Consider the following 21,011-nt stretch of genomic DNA (forward strand, 5'->3'; position numbering starts at 1 on the left):
GAGAGAGTGGAAAGGAGGGAGCAGGGGGGGGAAAGAGAGAGAGAGAGAAACCTCGCTGTGAGAGAGACACATCAATTGGTTGCCTGCCACGTGCTCCCCCACCAGGGCGGGGGATCAATCCTGCAATCCAGGTATGTGCCCTTGACCGAGAATCAAACCCATGCCCCTTTGGTCTGCAGGGCCCACGCTCTAACCACTGGACAAGCCAGCTAGGGCTGGTCATCTGTTTTTGAAGTCACTTCTCCCCGCCCCAAGAAACATGACTTATGCTCCGTTCTCAATTCTTCCCTAAAGTCTGCTTAACTCTGATGCTGGGCCTTGGCCTGTGTGACGTTCTCAGTCTGGACACATCCAGGCCTTTCACCGTGTGGCTCAGGTTCGCCCATCCCAAGAAACACGGGCTGCATTCCTCCCCGGGCCACACACTTGGGCCCGAAATAGCCGACGTGGTGACTAAGAAGTATTTGGCCAGAGCCGAGCTGTCACAGCAGAAAGCAGTCATGTGAACTGACCACATCCCTCTGCGGGGATAGTTCAAGTTTCCTGACCCACCAAACAGCCTTGAATCGGGAACATCAGCAGAGCGAGACTCAGCCCCTTGGGGAAAGCAGGCCACACCTGCCCTCAAGGAAGTCCTTCTCCCTCTTCTGCAATTGCCCTGCTTCCCAGAGCCCCCCACACAGCTTCTCCCCAGGGAGCAGCTGCGCGTCCATCCTTCCTCCTGGACACTGATGTTAAGCTTCTCAAGCGGTGGGCAGCAACCCAATCCGTCTGCCTCCCTTGGCGAGGATTAAAAGGGAAGTTCGCAGAAAGCAGGAGAAAGCTGCTTTTGCTCTTAGTCAGAGGGGGAACTTCTATTGTTAGTGGTGAGAAGAGACAGGAGTGCAGCATTGTGGGAAAAGGGGGCTGTGGAGCGACATCGCCTTAGGTGGCACGGGGCTCTGACACTTACAAGCTGTATAGACTTGAGCAAGTTATTTCCATTCTCTGGGCTGCAACTTCCTTATCTATAAAATGGGGATAATGAGAACAGCTAACTCGGAGGGTTGTTGTAAGGTTTTAATGAATTAAGACATTACAGCAGTTAGCAGAGTACAAAGCAGTCATAAGTGTTCCGTAGATTTATTTGCTAATCATTATTATTGTTGTTACTGTTTTATTATTATTTTAATGGTAATACCTTTGATCTGGTACTCTATACAATTACCATATTTTCCGGCGTATAAGACGACTGGGCGTATAAGATTTTCCTGGGTTAAAAAGTCGTCTTATACGCCGGCAAATACGGTATCTATGAGACCACAACTAATATTTATTTTTATTGCAATACTACTCCTGACTACTGTATTTTCCGGCGTATAAGACGACTTTTTAACCCAGGAAAATCTTATACGTCCAGTCGTCATATACGCCGGAAAATACGGTAAGCAAGAAAACAAAATAAAAGGCAGCCAGATTGGAAAAAAAGTAAAATTGTCTTTGTTTATAGATGGCATGAGTCTGCATATAGAAAAATCCTAAGGAATCTTCCAAAAACTATTAGAAATAAGTTTAGCAAGGTTACAGGATACCAGATCACTGTATTGCACACTTTAAAATGGTTACTTTTATGTTATGTGAATTTCACATAACCCAATTTTGTATGTCATGTGACAAAATATTCTTTTTAAAAAATGTTTTTATTGATTTTAGAGAGAGGAAGGGAGAGGCATAGAGTAAAAGAAACATGGATCGGCTGCCTCCTACACACCTCCTACTGGGGATCAAGCCCACAACCCGGGCATGTGTCCTGACAGGGAATCAAATCGGTGACCTCTTGGTTCATGGGTTGATGCTCAACCACTGAGCCATACCGGCCGGGCACAAAATATGCTTAAATATTGGCTTTCACTGTGGCACACTCAAGGGATAGGACACTTTCCCATAGTAACAGCTGCTCACTGCACCACTCAGCTCATCTGAGAGACCCCTACTTCCTCCCTCAGCCCCAGTCATGCAGGTTGGAGGGCTGTGTGTTTATTGGAAAAGCTCCATGAGTGATTCTGACCCGCCCACCTTATTGGGCACAAACTGTAATGGTTCTACAAAAATCCATCATATGCCCATGTCGCAATTTAGTTACCCAGTGGGTAGACGTGGAGATTGCTGCCCGTTTTCCATGGCCATAAATACCATTGCTCGGGCTGTTTTCCTTAACAAACCTTTGTATAGCTCTGATTACATTCTTAGGGTAAGTACTCTGCTACTGGAATTGTTGGCATCAAAGTGTACACATGTATTTTAGATTTTTTAAGTGTTTGTATTTATTTTAGAGAGAGGAGGAGGGAGAGGGGGAAACACCAATGTGAGAGAGAAACATTGATGGGTTGCCTCCATTACGCACCCCAACTGGGGACCGAACCCGTAACCTGGGCATGTGCCCTGATCAGGAACCAAACAGGTTACCTTTCAGATGAGGCTCAACCAACTGAGCCACGCCAGCCAGGGCTGTGTTTAAGATTTTTGATCTCTATAAATTACTTGCCCTCCAAGAGGCTTACACCCCAACAGGTGTTTTGGCCAGCAAGTTTATTGTTTTTGCAACCTTTTTCTCATTCAGAAAGTTGTACTCCATGCCAGAGTATTCCATGCCAGAATATAAAACAGCACTCACTTTGCTGAAATTTCAAGACCATTACTCAGTATTGGTTATAATAGTATCAACACTCTACCATCAGAAGTTGTTCCTTTCCACAGCTGCACTTCCATTTTGGCATTTAACCTCCACAGCACACGACAGGCGACTATAAATCCTTAATGAGCATGATGTGGATAAATAGAGAGCACTCACACCATTTTCAGACTGTTTCAAACTAGATTTTTTCCACATTTATGGAGCCCTGCATGTGATTTGAATTACCATCCTACACTTCTTTTCCTTTTTCTCTATTTTATCATTTTATTTGACATCTGTGAATGATGATGGAAAATTCCTTTTCCCCTTTTATTTATTTTCATTTTTTAAAATCCTCGGGAAACAATACTTCCTTTAATAAACTGCCCAGACTAGATATGATGAGGATTGCATTTTCTCACAGGGAATATCGGGGTGCCTGGGACAGACTGCCACCCAGATCTAGAAAACCTGTACCCTGTGTGTCTTAAGGTGGCACCCCTGGCTCTAATCCTGGCTGTCACGTGCTTGAAGGAGTTGCTAAGCAAGATGCAGGGGTGGAAAGGGGGAAGGTCTGTGGGTGTGTGAACTTGTCTCCCTAGGGAAGGGGCTCAGGGGTGAGTCTGTTCTAGAAATCGTCCCCTTTGCTTCAAGAATCATTTCTATATTTAGCAAGCAAATCCCCCTGCAGTGAAGTATGTTGAAGAAATTCTGTATAAATAGAAGCAACAGACTGTTTTTGGGTAGGTTTGTTGCAGGCCGTTCAGGCCATGGTGAACTGAATCCAGGTGATTGAATGTTGGGGACAAAATCATGTATTCCTTGTATATACAGAAAGTGCGGGAGATGTCTGATCTCTGATGACTTTCTACAATTTTCTTTTATTGGTTTTGCAAATTGCAGAAGTATCGTCTGCATGCATCTCTGACTTACCAATGCATTGGTCTCTGGGGCTCCTGAAGTGCATAAACTTGGGCTGACACTAACCACTGAGCAAAACCAGCCAGGGCTAATATTAATAAACTAGAGGCCCGGTGCATGAAAGTTTGCTTAGGAACATTGTTTTCCAGGACTTCATAGAACTGCACCACCCAGTGCAGCAGCCACCAGCTGTGTGTAGCTACTTACATTTTAATTTTAATCCTATATAATAAAAGCCTAATATGCTAAGTGTCCTGTCATCCAGTCAACCAATCAAAGCATAATATGCTAATGATATGCTAAGGCCATTCAACCGCTCGCTATGACATGCACTGACCACCAGGGGGCAGACGCTCCAACTAGTAGGTTAGCTTGCTGCTGGGGTCCTGCCGATCGGGACTGAGCGAGATGGGCCAGACACGCCCTGGAGCCCTCCTGCAGTCCCCAGCTAGCCAACCTCCCTCAGCCTGGCCTGCACTGTCTCGCAATCTGGGACCCCTCGGGGGTTGTCGAAGAGCCAGTTTCAGCCCGATCCTGCAGGCCAGGCCGAGGGACCCCCACTGGTGCTCGAATTTGTGCACCGGGCCTCTAGTTTATTAATATTAGCCCTGGTCTGTTTTGCTCAGTGGTTAGTATCAGCCCAAGGATTGAAGGGTCTTGAGTTAGGTTGCAGTCAAGGCCACGTACCTCAGTTGCAGGCTTGGTCCCCAGTCCTGGTTGGGGCTCAGGGCTCGTGCAGGAGACAACTGATTGATGTGTCTCTCTCACATCAATGTTTCTCTCGCTCTGTGTCTCTCCTCCTCCCTTCCATTTAGGACCTAATTCTTAAATGTAATCAACCAAAACCCTTGGACTGACTTTCCCGCCTCTTGGTTATCTCTGTTCAGCCTCGCCCTCTCCAAAGTTTAAGGCTTTGGCTGCAGTGTTCTGCATCCGAATCAGATGACCCTCTCTTGAATTCTGTGTTGCAGTCCTATTTGTGTGTCCCTGGGATGGGCTTTCCCCCTCGGTACATTACACTGTGACTGTGGGTTACCTTGCTACCTGTGTACAAAGCCAGTTATTCTACATCTTACACTGTGTGTCTTGTATTTAGACTTGTTAGAAGGTACCTGCCCTGTGGCTAGCAAACTTCATGGTTTCTGAGCTCAGTTGGGGGCACCAAAAATGGAGTACGTGTTGGTTTTTTGCTCTTGTCTTCAAGGCAGCCATATATCTGTGTTCAACTCTCTCATTCCTGACTTACTAACTTGGTTGCCTCCTTAAGTGCATGGAGTAGTTGAACTTAGCAGAAGTCTGAGCTAAGTATTTTCTTGTTTTCACTTCCTTAAATGAAACAGAATCATTTAGCAGCCAGCATTCCATTTGGATGGTTGGCATATGAGCTATAACTATGAACAAGTTAAGAATTTATTATTTGTAGTTGTCTTCTTCTTTGAGTTTAGAATCTGCCTTCTCCTTTTTGGATTAATTTGCTCAGTAGAAAATTGCATCTTTAATATTAGTTGTCTTAACATATTGTGAATAACTTTCTTAACTCAAATTGATATGTTTTACTCTCAAAACAAACTAAAGTAGACCTACTAAATTAGATAGAAACTTTTTTAATCAAGGATTTAATAAAGTAGGCAGTTTAAATAACTTTTTGTATAATATCTGAGCTCTTTAATAGAAGGGTTAGCAAACAATGGGGGTTAGCAAACTATGAACTGGGGTCCAAATCTGGCACACCACCTATTTTTACATATAAAGTTTTATTGAAACACAGCATGTACATTGATGTATGTATTGTCTATGGCTGCTTTCACACTATAATGGCAGAGTTGAGTAGTTGCAACATAAAACATATGGCCTTCAACCCTAAAATATTTACTCTCTGGCCTTTTACAGAAAAAAAAAATTGTTGACCCCTGGTATAGTAAAAACCCTTAATTTGGGGAGAGTAGTTAGAGGACCTCAATTCTGTCTACTCTTGGTTCTATCTCAAAGTTGGCAGCAACCTTAACAGGTTGCTAAGCCTCTCTGAACCTCAGTTTCCTCATCTGAAAAAATGAGTCTTTTAGAATTAATCATCTCTAAGCTTGACTCTCAAACTCTAATAAAATTCTATCCTATCTAATAAAAGAGTAATATGCTAATTAGACCGGATAGCCGGATGTCCTTCTAGATGAAGCTGTGGCAGTGGGGGCTGAGGCAGAGGTGGTTAGGGGCAATCAGGCAGGCAGGTGAGCAGTTAGGGTCGATCAGGCAGGCAGGCAAGTGGGTAGGGGCGATCAGGCAGGAAGTCAGAGTAGTTAGGGGCGATCAGGCAGGCAGGCGATTGGGCCTGCGGGAATTGGGCCTAAACCAGCAGTCTGATATCCCCCGAGGGGTCCCAGATTGTGAGAGGGTGCCAGGCTGAGGGACACCCGCCACCACCACCACCCAAGCATGAATTTCATGCACCAGGCCTCTAGTAAATCTATAAAGCGTCTTGGAACCATTTTTGCTGATTTGCTAATAGCTTTGTGTTGAAAATTCAAACCATACGCAGTCACTAAGTTTAGGAAAATAAATAAACAAAACTAGCCATACGACCGATAAATTAGGAACTTGCTGCTATTGTTTGAAAAGAATTTACCTCTCAGGGCCCTTGTACTTCTAGATCTTTCACTTCAGTGTTAAGAAACTAAATTGGACTTCATCTGGATGTAAAAATAAGGCATCTCTAAAATTTTAGTTTCAGTGGGTGGGAAACATGGTTTGATTCAGAAAAATTCCATTCCCACCCAGCTTTTAGGGAACATATGTCATATGTGAAGTGAAATAAGCATCAACTGTGGAAAGAAGAACTCGGCATTCTCATCAAATTCTGCTAAGAGCCTCTCGTGCATTAACCCTCGACTTCGAGAAATCTAAAACGTTCCCTGGAATGGTGTCACCTAGATCACTTCTCTGGTTTTTGTTCTTCCCTTTCTGCGGTCTGTCTCTTTCCATTTCTATTTTTTAGGAAGTAACCCTGCCCTGGCTGCTTTTCTCAGTGGTTAGAGCATTGGCCCGTGGCCTGAAGGGTCTCGGGCTCGATTCCCAGTCAAGGGCACGGGCCTTGCCTGCAGGTTTCCCAGCTCTGGGAGCGGGGGATGTGGGAGGCAAGCAACTGAAGTGTCTCTCTCAGGTAGATGTTTCTCTCCCCCACTCCCTTCCACTCTCTCTGGAAATCAATGGAAAACATATCCTCGGGTGAGGGTTAAAAGAAAGAAAGAAAGAAAGAAAGAAAGAAAGAAAGAAAGAAAGAAAGAAGGAAGGAAGGAAGGAAGGAAGGAAGGAAGGAAGGAAGGAAGGAAGGAAGGAAGGAAGGAAGGAAGGAAGGAAAGAAAGAAAGAAAGAAAGAAAGAAAGAAAGAAAGAAAGAAAGAAAGAAAGAAACCCTAACATGACTCCTCCCCCACACACAAAAAAGAATCTTGCAGAAATGTATTTCTATTAATGTTTTCATATGTTTATTAAATGCCTGTAAACATAAAAGATTTATCTTTCTGCCCTGGCTGGTTTGGCTCAGTGGATAGAGCATTGGCCTGAGGACTGAAGGGTCCCAGGTTCGATTCCGGTCAAGGGCACATGCCTAGGTTTTGGGCTCATCAATGATTCTCTCATCGTTGATGTTTCTGTCTCTCTCTCCCTCTCCCTTCCTCTCTGAAATCAATAAAAATATAAAATCAAATTAAAAGATTTCTCTTTTCAGAAAAACAGAAGAGTTCAATATTTTAGATGTAAGCCTACTTCAGTGCATTGATACTGAGGTTGCCTAAATGAGCAGCAATAGGCTGTGCTCATACCCTGGCCGGTTTGGCTCAGTGGATAGAGCGCCGGCCTGTGGACTGAAAGGTCCCAGGTTCGATTCCGGTCAAGGGCATGTACCTTGGTTGCGGGCACATCCCCAGAGGGGGGTGTGCAGGAGGCAGCTGATCGATGTTTCTCTCTCATCGATGTTTCTAACTCTATCCCTCTCCCTTCCTCTCTGTAAAAATCAATAAAATATATATATATTTTTTAAAGGCTGTACTCAAGTTCTAGCTATGGAGGGTTCGTAATTATTTGCATTTACAAACTGCCTTACCGTTTGCAGACACTTTCAGAACATTATGACTTTTGACGACCCTACACTAAGTTATGTCAGTTTTAATATCCTCACTCACAAAGGAGAAAGCTGACGGGGTGAAATGAATGGCTCGAGTAGCCCCGTGTGGCCGGAAACTGGCAGAGCCAAGGAACACACCCGAAGAGCTGAACATTTTGACCAAATAACTTGTATGGTTTTTCTAGTTACTGAAACAATCCTGCCCAGCCTTTTCCGCCCAGCAGTCCTGAGGGATGCACGCAGGATGACTCACTAGGAGTCAGGAGAGGCTGTGCGTGTGGTTTGAAAGAGTCACGTGTGCTTGGTTCTTCTGTGTGGCCCGACAAGAGCAACACATAGTCACTGTTAACAACAAAAGGAAAGGGGGGAGAGGCTTAAAAAAAGAAAAGTGCCTCGTATTCCTACTACCCAGAGATAATTATTGCTAACAACATTTTGGTATATGTTCAGTCTCTTATATCTATACTAGTAGCCCTGCGCACGAATACATGCGCCAGTAGCTCGCTGCCGCCCTCCAGTAGCTCTCCACTCGCTGCCCCGCCCTCCTGTAGCTCCCCCTGCACCTCCCCGCCCCCCATAGCTTGCTGCCCTGCCCACTCCTGTAGCTCTCCACCTCCCGCTTGTACCTTGCTGCCCACCCTCCTGCTGATCCGTGATCTGGTTGTTACTTGGTCGGTCGTTACGCTTCAAGGCGTAATGACCATTTGCATATTACATCTTTATTATATAGGATTAACCCTTTTTTCAAAAAATGAGGCCATACTATAGATTGTTTTAAAGCTCTTTTATGTAACTCCTCACAAGCATCTTTTCATTTCTTTAGACATTCTTCTGCAGCATCATTTTATAGAGACTGCAGAGTATTCCGTTTGTGGTATGTGTTTGAGTTCGAGTTGTACTGTAAATGGTGGCGTATACTTTTGCAATCCCCAACAGTGTTATTCTGGTATATGCACATGTGATTGATTTGAAGGAGTCAAAAACTATTTAAAACTAGCCCAGCTGTCATAGCTCAGTGGTTGAGCATCAACCTATGACCCAGGAGGTCAGGGTTTGATTCCCGGTCAGGGCACAGGCCCAGGTTGCGGGCTCGATCCCCAGTGTGGGGCGTGCAGGAGGCAGCCGATCCATGATTCTCTCTCACCATTGATGTTTCTATCTCTCTCTCCCTCTCCCTTCCTCTCTGACATCAATAAAAATATTTTTTAAAAGGAAATCATTTAAAACTACCCCTTTTCTAGTTGTCATGTCCTATATAGTTGGCTTTTGACGACCCTACACTAAGTTATGTCAGTTTTAAGTAAGCATTTGTTCATTAATTTTTATATTTATGTATTTCTTTTCATTTTCTTTCATCTCTTTGCTTTAGGGTGCAGTCCTAGCAGCTGTGTCAAGTCACAAATTCAACTCATTCTATGGGGACCCCCCTGAAGAGTTGCCAGATTTCTCCGAAGACCCTACCTCCTCAGGTAACGACCATTCATCCATTCGCCGATGTGAATCATTTGGTGTCTACATCCTTTCTCTTCCATTCGGAATCGGCCTTTTTCGGTGGAACTAGTCAGATCCTCTGAGTGATTCTTAGGAAGTCTGGCAGCAACCAAATACCATCCACATGTGTCCGGTTCCTTTTAATGTCACTTGTTTCTTTTCACCTCAGAATGCTTCTTCCCTTTCCGCCACTCCAGACCCAGGTTGCACTTCATCCATCCCACACTGTGGTCCATCTTTCTGGATCTTTCTGATTACCTTGGACCTGGTGTAAGATTTCCCCCCTGTCAACCATAGCAGATCAGACTTTGCCACAACACTGCTTTTAACTGAGTCTTTCCGTGGAAAGCTGTCTTGTGAGTTATCTCTTGAAACAATTTCCAGGTTCTTCTCTTTTTATAAAGTCTCTAACACGTGTATGCAAGCATTCACGGGAGAAGAACATAGAAGAGTTACCTATTTCGATAAAATGTATGTGTAGGTACTCCTGAAATACCCACCAGTGTTCACAAAATTATATTATAAAACTAGAGGCCCGATGCACAAAATTCGTGCAAGAGTAAGCCTTCCTTCCCCTGGCTGCCGGCACCAGCTTCCCTCTGGCACCCAGGACCCGGGCTTCCCTTGCAGCCCCGGCTTCGTCTGGAAAGTCATCCGGAAGGATGTCTGGTCTAATTAGCATATTACACTTTTATTATTATAGATGCTCAGATTTTCATCTTACCAGTGAGATTTTCTCAAGTATCACTTCCTAAAAATCCATGGGATCCATATATATGTATATATAAATGCATGTGTGATAGTTTTTAATTTTATTTATGTATTTCTTTATTAATTTAACTCCTGCCTCATATACCCTCTGCCCTCTGCCTTTCCTTCTTTCATTAAAGCCCCTCGGTGTTTGCCACGTGGTTAACTTTGCACCGTTGCGTTGATTTTTGTACTCTCAACCTGGCTCATTCAATGTTCATAGATTACCATGGGAATCCAGGCCCTTCCTGAAGCATGAGTTGCTTATCCTTCCCTGTGGCACCATGGGCATCGGGCAGCACTTGCGCTTCTCCCCTCTGTTCATACATGTGCGCACATGCCTCCACCTTGTGCCGAACAGCAGGCTCACGGGTCCCCTTGCATCAGCTCTGTACAGGGTGGGGCAAAAGCAGGCTTACAGTTGTGAGTACACGAAACACAGGGTTTATTCTCATTGTTATTTATTAACTAGAGGCCCGGTGCACGAAATTCGTGCAAGAGTAGGCCTTCCTTCCCCTGGCTGCCGGCACCAGCTTCCCTCTGGCACTCAGGACCCGGGTTTCCTGAGAAGACCCAGCTTTGTCCAGAAGGTCATCCAGTCTAATTAGCATATTATGGTTTTATTATTATAGATTGCTGTGTTCTTTTCTATATGAACAACTCGACACCTACTTTTGCCCACCCTGTAGTTCCTCATTTTGACTTCTACCAACTGGGATGTGAACCTTCCTCCTGAGTGTAGGTGATTTCCCAGAAAACTCCGAAGTGGGAATCTTAGAGAAGAGACTGAGGAGAAGGCCTGGCTGTCTTCCTCTTGTTCCGGCTTGGGAATGCCCAGAGCCCCTCCCGCGGGGAGGCAAGGCCCTGGTGGGGTTTATGGACATGGTCCCGGGGCTCTCTCTAGTTCACTGTCAGTGCTTTTGTTCCCTGCACCTGTAGCTTTTTGTTGTTGTTCCTTAGCTCGGACCCTCTTTCTCTTCTCCTCACATCTCGGTTTATTTTTTTTATTTTTTTTAAATCCTTTTTTTGTTTGTTTGCTTGTTTAATTCCAAGATCAGTTTTTTGTTGTTGTTGTTTTTATTGATATCAGAGAGGAAGGAAGAGGGAGAGAGAGAGAGAGAAAAACATCCATGATGAGAGAGAATCACGGATTGGCTGCCTCCTGCACGCCCCACACTGGAGATCGAGCCCGCAACCCGGGCATGTGCCCTTGACCGGGAATCGAACCCTGACCTCCTGGCTCATAGATCGATGCTCAACCACTGAGCCACACTGGCCGGGCCTCACATTCAGTTTGCAGTTGGCCCTGTCTCCAGAAAGCAGCTGGGGAATGGTTTTATGTTGTACTGGGACTACATGGCCTAGTCCCATGCGTGGGCTGTATTTGGAGTTTTTAGATCAAAGCCTCAAACACCATTTTCGTTTTAGAAATGGACCTGCAGAGCAGGGCGGGCCCTGTATAGCTGCACAGCCCTGATCGCTCACGCATCCCCTTAACGGGCCTCTGCCCAGCGAGAGCGCCCTCAGCTCCCTCTCCTCTGAAAAGCGCTCCCCTTCCAGGGCCAGGAAAGCAGGTGTTCCCTTACAGGCATGCGTGCTTCCTATTAAGTTCACTTCTGGGGCCCAGCGTTTTCTCTTTCCCAGTGCGGGCTCTGCATGGTGTGCTTGAGAGACTCTGATTCCAGTACTTCTTTTTAAGCAAAAAGGACATTTCTTACCCTGCCCGGCGGTGAGCCCAAGAATGTTATGTAGTGCGCATGTCTGATCGACCCTAAATGAGGAGGGAATTTTTATCTACTTGGACGTCAAAGCCAGAAGACATTTGAAGAATATTTTCCCAACTCTCCCATAGCTGTGAGAGACTATTCAGATGTCCCTCAAATTAATTTCCAAAAGGAAGCCCTGTGGAGATGTAGAGGGGGCCTGTGCCTGCTTTATCAGCATGTTTATCACAGCCAGCTGCCAGCAACTTCCTTCCTGCAGCCCGTGGCGAAGGGCGGTCACAGTCCCAGCTGGAGTCGCAAGAGAGCTTTACCTTTCATAAAGTAACTCCTTTTTCTTTTTATCTCCTCCTTCCTTTTGAAGATTTTCATTCATTTAAAACCGAAATTCTTCTCTGTTTCATGCTCACCCTTGCATTCTGCACCACTGGTCTTAAGTTCCCAACGTTGTCCTTTCCACGGTGTCTCTGTTTCAACTGGCATCCGTTTGTTTACAGCACAAAACAGAGAGCACATAAAAGTTCAAGTTCCACTAAGCTCATGGCGAAAAGAGAAAACTAATCCTAAAGCATGAGCTTGGGGGCGGGGGAGGGGATAAGAGGGCGGTAAGGAGGGTCAACAACTGCCCTTTCTTAAGATGGACTGTTTTCCATCTTTACCTAATGCCTTTTCTATTCTTTCTCAGAAATGATAATAAATGCTAGGTACTTAGATGTTTTTTAATGACCTGCTTCGCAAAATGAAAAGCTAACAATCCTATTTTGGTCCCCCCAAAATTCTACTTCAAATCGCAATTTTCAAACGAATCCGCCTCCCCGTTGGCCATCTAAAGAATCTTAAAAAAAAAAAAAAAAGGAATCTAACAGGTGTAGGAATGCTGCTGACATTGCAGAGCAATTTTTATATGCGATTCTCTTCTATTTTGATTATTCAAATTAGTTTGTTAATATATTCGCTCGAATTTGTTTCGTTGAATCTCGTGCTGAACAGTATATTGCAGCTTTGTTACTTGCTAACCCAACGTGGACATGCTCTGTTCTCATCCAAGAGGGCAGAATCAGAACCCAGCCCCCGGATGGCTGAAACCCCACCAGTCCCACTGAATGTGCTCAGGCCACGGGGGCCGTCTGTGGCTCATCGGCTGGGCCCACGTGGCTGGATAACCTGCTTGCTCTAAATTCATACTGTTTGTCGTTTGTCCATACGCTGCCTTCCTCCTAGGACTTCTAGCCGCCGAAAGTAGGTATCCCTTCATTTTCCTCTAAGGTTTCTCTTCGATGCAAAAGTATTTGGCTTTGCATGGTTCACATCGGCTTGACGTTTTCCTCCCTGGCTGTCTGTGTTTCGATAATTAATCGCGAATTTTAACACTGCCGGGTCATAACTTCAAAACGTGGGCGTGTTGATTTCCGGAGGCGTTGTTATAGAAATAATATTAACTTCTCACTCCTGTTCTCGGAGGACAAAGAGGCAGTGTTAAAATTTTTACCTGCATTTAATATGATTTCACAGATGAGTTTCAAGCACAAACATTCATTCCGGGGGAAGGGTAACATTTTATTTTATCGTTTGCTTTCAAGAACACTGCGGGTAAGTGAATTTGCCTTTGACACTTACATAATCTGTGAGCGGTTTTTATTACTTTCTGTTATTGACTCTCTTTTCAGTTTATTAACATTGAGCTGTGAAATAAAATACTGAATTCCTGTCTCTTAACAACTTTTACCTCCAGAAAGAACATTTATAATCATGTAATGTGTCAATTTTAATTACAAAGGGATGTGATTTGAGTATGAGAATATTAAAGTAAAATGTATGTAAGAAATGACACACACACACGTACAAGTAAAACTAAGGCAGTCTGAATAAGATAGGCACATTGTATCTGGTTGTGCTATTACACTGTAGTTTTGTAAAATCTTCCCAGCGGAGAAACTGAGCAAAGTGTACAAGAGATCCCTGTATTATTTCTTAAAACTGCATATGACTCTATAATTATCTCCATAACAATTCCAGCTAAAATCAAAGAATTATTCTTTGATTTTAGCTGGAATTGTTATGGAAATAACTTTAGATTTTTCCTTCATGTTGTGCTTACTGGAGGGAAAGTATATAAGAGACAGAGATAAATTAGGAGGTCTGGAGGCTCATAATTGAATTCATTGGCATGCTTGTGTTACATTAGTTGTAGCTCAAATTCTGGCTGATTTAACCAAGTCCTCTGTCACTTAGCAACGGGATACATCCTGAGAAATGTGTCATCAGGCCATGCCGTCGCTGTGCATACACCCGACAGTGCACTTACACACCTGGGTGGCAGGGCCTCCGCTGTAATTGTGTGCGGATCACTTTATGTGACTGGCAGCACAGCGGGTCCGTGTCAACCAGCATCGCCACAGATATGTGAGGAAGGCGCTGCCCCACGACATCATGACAGCTACATGCCTAAGCAGTGGGAACTTAAAGCTCCGTTCTATCTATGGGGCCACCACTGTGTATATGGTCTGTCATTAACCTAATGTTAAGCGGTGCGTGACTATAACACTCTCACCGTGTATTATCTGCCGCTGTATAATGAATAACGGCAAAGCAGCGTTTATCTTCTCACCGTTTCTATGGGCATAGAAAGTGCCCTTAGAAACTGCCCAGGTGCTGCAAATAAGAGAGAAAAGCATGATCATGTAGTGTGCATGTCCGATCACCTACCCTAAATGAAGAGGGAATCTTCATCGACTTAAAATGAGACTGCAGTCAAGCCGGCGTCCGGAGCTGCAGTCTCACATGAAGGCCCAACCGTGGTGGGGGGGAGGGGTCCTCTTCCAGGCTCACTCACGTGGTTGTTGGCAGCCTTCAGCTCCTCGCTGGCTGTTGGGCCTGTTCATAGGGCTGCTCACAACACAGAAGCCCGCGCCCTCGGCACGAATGATGAGAGAAGGACAAAAGGAAGAGGGAGAGCCGGAGAGAGAAGCCACGGTCTTTATAACCTAATCTTGGAAGTGACATCCTATCACTTCTGCCCTATTCTGTTCCTTACAAGTGAGTTAGTAAGTCCAAGCCACACTCCGGGGAAGGGGTTGCTTGTACAAGAGCATGACTGGCAGGAGGCAGGGATGTTGGAGACCATCTTTGGGGCTGCCTATCACATACAAGTTAACAGCTATTGGCGTGTAAGACTCTTCCCACTTGTAACCACTTTGTATGAATAGGCACTTAGCCAGCGGGAGGTTATTGAAAGGACTTGGACACCGAAACTCATAGACACAGACCAGTATGGTGGTTACCAGAGGGAAGAGGGGTGGCGGGGTTAAGGTCAAGGGGGACAAATCTATGGTGACGGAAGATGATTTGACTTTGGTTGGTGGGCACACAACGCAATATGCAGATGATGTATGACAGAATTGTACACCTGAAACCCGTGTCCTTTTACTAACCCATGTCACCCCAATAATTTCAGTAAAAATAAAAAAAGAAATAGACTCAGAAAACTGTGTTGAAACAGTTGACAGTTTTCTGCTTTGTTGATTATTTCGTAATAGTAGCAGAAAACTTTTGAGAAACCCATTGGTATCAGTGAGAGTCTTAGAAAAAGTAGGCATGTTCAAAGTTACAGTTATCATCCTGATTTTCAGATACAAACTTGATTACCAAATGAAGTATGCAAAATTAAAGTAAAATACTATTCTGAATGCAAAGCTTGATTACTTCCTAATAAATTCATCATTGTGAAAGTTTGGATCAAGTCCTCAAAAAATTATGCCCGGCCGGCATGGCTCAGTGGTTGAGTGTCAACCAAGGAACCAGGAGGTCAGGGTTCAATTCCAGTCAAGGGCACATGCCCGGGTTATGGGCTTGATCCCCAGTAGGGGGCGTGCAGGAGGCAGCCGATCCATGATTCTCTCTCATCATTGATGTTTCTCTCTCTCCCTCTCCCTCTCTGAAAGCAATAAAAATATATTTTTTAAAAGAAAATAAACCTTATATGGTAAAATTGAGATGAAAGAGAGAACAGAAATTGGATATCATCTCATTACCGAATGCAAATGATTCAGGTACCTGGATGACGGAGAAACGTGGTTCCAGAAGGGGCCAGTCTGCAGTGGATTGTCAGAGGCCTGGGTCCCGGGACTCGGTCCTCTGCTCCCTGCTGGGGCCCCAGGGTTACTTACCCACTGCTGCAACTCTGCTTCTTCAAATATGAAAATATTTGCCTACAGGGAACAGTTATTGTGCCATCACATAAGGCAATAAATGTCAAAGCACTTTGGATATTATGAACTATTATACAAATACTAGAGGCCCAGTTCACGAATTCATGCACGGGCCGGCTTGGGGGAGGGGCTGCGGGCAGTTGGCTGGCCAGCCCCGCCCCTGATCTGGGTGGGGAGGCCTACCAGGGGCGGGGCCAGTGGGGGGAGGGTCCACAGGCGGTTGGCCCGCTGGCCCCACCCCCTAGTCAAACTCTTGGTCGAACTTCCAGTCAAGGGGACAGTTTGCATATTAGCCTTTTATTATATAGGATAAGTATTAAAATAATTTTCTTTTTTTAATTTGTATTGCGTTTATTGGGAGTGACTTCAGGTGTACAATTCTACAATGTACCATCTGTATACTGTAGTGTGTGTTCACCAGCCCAAGTCAAGTCTCCTTCCATCACCATTTATCCCTCCCTTCACCCTCTCCTACCTCCCCCACCACACACACACTCCCTTTTCCTCTGGTAATCACCATACTGTTGTCTGTGTCTATCAGTTTTAAATTAACTGTGGGGGTTTTTTTCTGATTTTGTTATGATACTTTATTTTCAATTCTTCAGAATTTGCTCCGAAAATTCAATTTTAATGGAACACTATTTTATTGTGGTTAAAGCACAATGCAAGCGCAGTCTGGAATACAAGCATGAATAGGATACCCACAGTCCCGCCATTAGTTAGAGGGGTGAACTCGTGTACTCTTTATTGGTTGATTTTCTTCAAGGTAGTTACAAGCTTATACAGAGGTCTTATATAAGAACATCCTTTTCAGTTTTTGAGAAAAGTAAATCGTTCTTTCAGATTTGACGGCATCGATCAACAAAATAAATGCTAGTAGCAGCTTAAGAGCCTGTGCATGCGTTGTATTCATTTTTACTGCTGCCTCGTTTTAAAACAAATAGCAATGGCCCTAGCTGGTTTGGCTCAGTGGGTAGAGTGTCAGCCTTCAGACCAAAGGGTCCCAGGTTCAATTCCAGTCAAGAGCACATGCCCAGATTGCAGGCAGATCCCCAGTAGGGGGCATGTAGGAGGCAGCTGATCAGTGATTCTCTCTCATCATTGATGTTTCTATCTCTCTCTCCCTCTCCCTTCCTCTCTGAAATCAATGAAGACATATTTTTAAAATAACACAAAAAGCAATGAAAAAGCCCCAGGAATGTATTTGTGTACATTTAGGGTTGATGATGAATTGAAAAATTATGGGACTTTTAGATGGCCTTGGTATTGAACTACAAGTATCAGTTGTATACTGTGCAGCACTCAGCACGGCCATGGGTGAACCTGAGTGTGTGTGGGGGGGTGGCGGGGGGCAGTGAAGGATTAGAAAACACAGACAAGAGAATAAAGCTGGGTCTGGGAGAGACACTGCCTTCTCTGATGGAGAGACAGTGCCACGGCCTGCAAGCCTTGTCTTTATTTTATAGCAGATGCCATGAGGCAAAGTAAGGGCGTGGTCAAGATGTTTACAACATTCTCGTGGGTTTCAAACCTACTCAGTTACATGCACCTGATCACGCTTTGTTTACTTGCTGCACCTCCTGCAGCCCATTTCACTCAGCCACGTGGGGCCACAGGTTCGGACCATAAGGTCAAGCTTACAACCATAGCCTTTGGCTGTAACTGTGCTGGGACTTGCACGTGGCTTTGCCACGAGAGGATCATGCCCTCTCGTTAGTCCCAGGCTTGAACCTGTCCAAACGCTGTAGCCGCTCTCCACAATGTACATCTGTCAGACTAAAACTGTGTCTATGGTTTGGCCACACGCAAAGAAAGAAAGAACGGAACTAGAAGGAGGTGTCAATGAAAGGTGCAAAAATGATCAAAGGTGAACAAAGATTTTGAGATTAGACCAAAAATAGTGTTTATTCAACTTGAAAAGACAAAGGAGAAATGGCACACAAACTAATTTCCCTACCTAATTTCAGAAAGTTAAAATCAGGGGTGCTTTTCAGAGTTTGAAATAGGCAACTTGAGGACAGCTATGGAAATGCTTCCTTTCGTGGTTGAAAATTCACAAAGTGAATCACATCAGGGCACAAGACGAGACTAAATCAGATCCGAAAAGGTAGAGATTCAAAGTGGTTACATAGGCCTGTCCACCCCCTGGGTCTCGCCTTCTGGAAGCAGGTTAACAGATGCCTTTGTTTCCCAGCTACCCATCCACTGGGCCTACACGCAGATTAGACTCATCCAACTCCTCACCGATTTCTGCACCCATTTACTTCCGGCTGACTACACAGCAGCCTGAGAGTCTTCCTCGGGGCCAGAGCTCACACCTGCTTTCCCGGAAGCTCCTGCCTCGCATCTGGCAAAAAGCAGGACCGTTCAATAAAGATTTTGGTTATTTTCTGGCTCAATAGGGTTCAAGTTCTTTCTTAACCACCATATCCACACATAAACCACATGTAACTTCTTGTTGAATGTTCCCCTATCTTTTCTGATTTGGCCAGTCAGTGTCGTAGTCAGGCTGGGCATAGATTTTGAAGCAAGACACCAGAGTTGAGTCCTGGCTCTGCTACTTGGAGCTGGGGCCTTCCTTGGCCTCTGAACCTCCCTTCCCCATCTAGAAAGGTCAGGTAATACATCTGCCTTGCTGCATTTTCCCGAGGATGTGCCTGGCACATAATAAATGCTCAAGAATCAGGAGCTGCTGCTATTATGATGTTTTGTAAGTGCTTCATTAATTCAGTGCATACCTTGTAGTGTTACAAAATGAATCAAATATAGACCTGCCTTAAGGACCTCACAGCACAGAAAAGGAGCATAAACAAGTACACACGTAGGGTGACGCATGGAGTGTGTAGGGGGGACAGGAATTGCACGGACCTTTGGGAGTTCACAGACCAACAAATGATACATTGGTCTGGTTCCGCCATAATTACTTCCCAGCCGTTACACTTGCCGCCTTAGTATTCACTAGATACAAGGTTGTTTTATTTTAATCTTTTTTTTTTTTTTTTAGATTTTTACTGATTTCAGAGAGAGGAAGGGAGAGGGAGAAAGAGAGAGAAACATCAATGATGAGAGAGAATCATGGATCAGCTGCCTCTTGCATGTCCCCTACTGGGGATGGAGCCCGCAACCCAGGCATGTGCCCTGACCAGGAATTGAACCACAACCTCCTAGTAGTTCATAGGTCAACGCTCAACCACTGAGCCACGGCGCTGGACTATTTTAATCATCTTCTACCTAGATTATATATCAGCGGTATAAGTGATGTTGGAAAAAAACAATAAAAATTAGATAAGATTGCACTAAAATAACTGAGTGAAAATGATTATTAGGTTTCCATGGTATCTGTTGGATTTTTTTAATATACAAAAAAATTTTTTTTCACTAGTATTTTTGTCATTGCAGTGCCATAAGTCCAGAAGTTTAGAATTGGCTTTAGTAACTTCATAAAGCTCGAGTCCTCTACTTCTGCTGTTCACAGTGCACTGGGGTCAGGAGTTCCCTGGAACATTTGGGACTAATTTCATATCATCTCTTGCTTTCCAAGGCTTTCAGTAAAGGATGATGAATGAGCTGGCCTTGAACTCATTTCCAGATTTTTTTCCTACTCAGAACAAAGGAAAAGTCCTGAGAAAGCAGGTAGAAGTAGGTGGATTAGGTTAATACCTTTTAAGAAACAAGCGGGGAAAATGAGGATTGATTTCTGCCTTGTACCTTTTTATCCCATTCACATCTACTTAATGTTTTCAGTGAAAGAATACCAATAGCCTGGTGTCCATAATTATTCAAAAGTAAAAGGTAGCCACAGTCCCTTCAACAGTGAATGGTCAGACTGTGGTACATCCATGCCATGGAATACTACCCAACATTAAAAAGGATTAAATTAGCCCAGCCGGTGTGGCTCATTGGTTGAGCGTCCACCTATGAACCAGGAGGTCATAGTTCGACTACAGGTCAGGGCACATGCCGGGTTGTGGACTCCATCCCCAATGTGGGGCGTGCAGGAGGCAGCAGATCCATGCTTCTCCCTCATCACTGATGTTTCTCTCTCTCTTTTTCCCTCTTTCTTTCTCTCTGAAGTCAATAAAAATATATATTTTTTAAAAAAATAAAAGGATTAAATTATTGATACACGCAACAACCTGGATGAATCTCCAGAGAATTATCCTGGGTCAAAAAAGCCAATCCCAAAAGGTTACATACTGTGTGTTTCATTGATATAGCATCCTTGAAATGACAAAAGTATAGACATGAAGAATAGATTAGTAGTTGTCGGAGGTTAGGAGGGAGTAGTGGGGAGGGAAATGAATGTGCCTTTAAAAGGTGGTGATGGGAATATTCTGTAGCCTAACTTGTATCAGTGTCAGTATCCCCGTTGTGGTGTTGTATGACAGTTTCCCAAGATGGTACCATTGAGGGAACCTGGGGGGAGCGCACGTGAGATCTCTCTGTATTGTTTCTTACAACTGGATGTGAATCTCAAAAAAAAAAAAAATCAAATTTTAAAAAAAACTGGCCACAGTAATTTCCATGTGGATAACCACTTGATTTATAGCTCAAGCCCCACATCTCTAACATAATTAAACTAGAGGCCCGGTGCACGGATTCGTGCACATTGAAAGTAAATTAATTAGAAAGTGGCTGGCAGAGTGGGACTGGGCGAGGCGGGCTGGACACGCCCTGGAGCCAACTGCCCTCAGTCCCTCCTGGCCGGCCACACCTGGGGCAGCGCCGGGGCTCAAAGGTGTCTGTGAACTGAACAGGATCCTTCTAGCAGGTGGGGTCCCTCAGCCTGACCTGCGGGGATCGGGCCAAAACTGGCAGTCCGACATCCCCCGAGGGGTCCCTGATTGGGAGAGGGCACTCTGCACAGTTGCTGTTGCTTGGCAGCTCCTGCGTTGAGTGTCTGCCCCCTGGTGGTGAGTGCACGTCATAGCTACTGGTTGGACGGTTGAACGGTCGGCCGGTAGGCTGGTCACTTAGGCTTTTGTATATATAGATAGTACCGCAAAGAAGCGGTTGCTTATATAGCAACTTGTTTTCTAGTGGAGAAAACTTGGAACATATGGACAAGAACAGGATGAAGTCTAAATAGGAAAATACAGATAACTACTGTTACCCTTTTGGTGTATTTCATTCTGGGTTTTTTCTGACTAT

General features: G+C 44.6%; 1 protein-coding gene across 1 annotated transcript in view; it reads left to right on the forward strand.

Moving 5' to 3' along the window:
• The window catches only part of CASK (calcium/calmodulin dependent serine protein kinase), a 293,487-nt gene that overhangs the window by 202,233 nt on the left and 70,243 nt on the right, over positions 1-21,011 (forward strand). Inside the window, 1 exon segment of the mRNA XM_079765497.1 lies at positions 9,060-9,159. Within this exon segment, the coding sequence (XP_079621623.1) occupies positions 9,060-9,159 (100 nt within the window).

This window comes from Cnephaeus nilssonii, assembly GCF_951640355.1.
Source record: "Cnephaeus nilssonii genome assembly, chromosome: X".
Taxonomy (NCBI): domain Eukaryota; kingdom Metazoa; phylum Chordata; class Mammalia; order Chiroptera; family Vespertilionidae; genus Cnephaeus; species Cnephaeus nilssonii.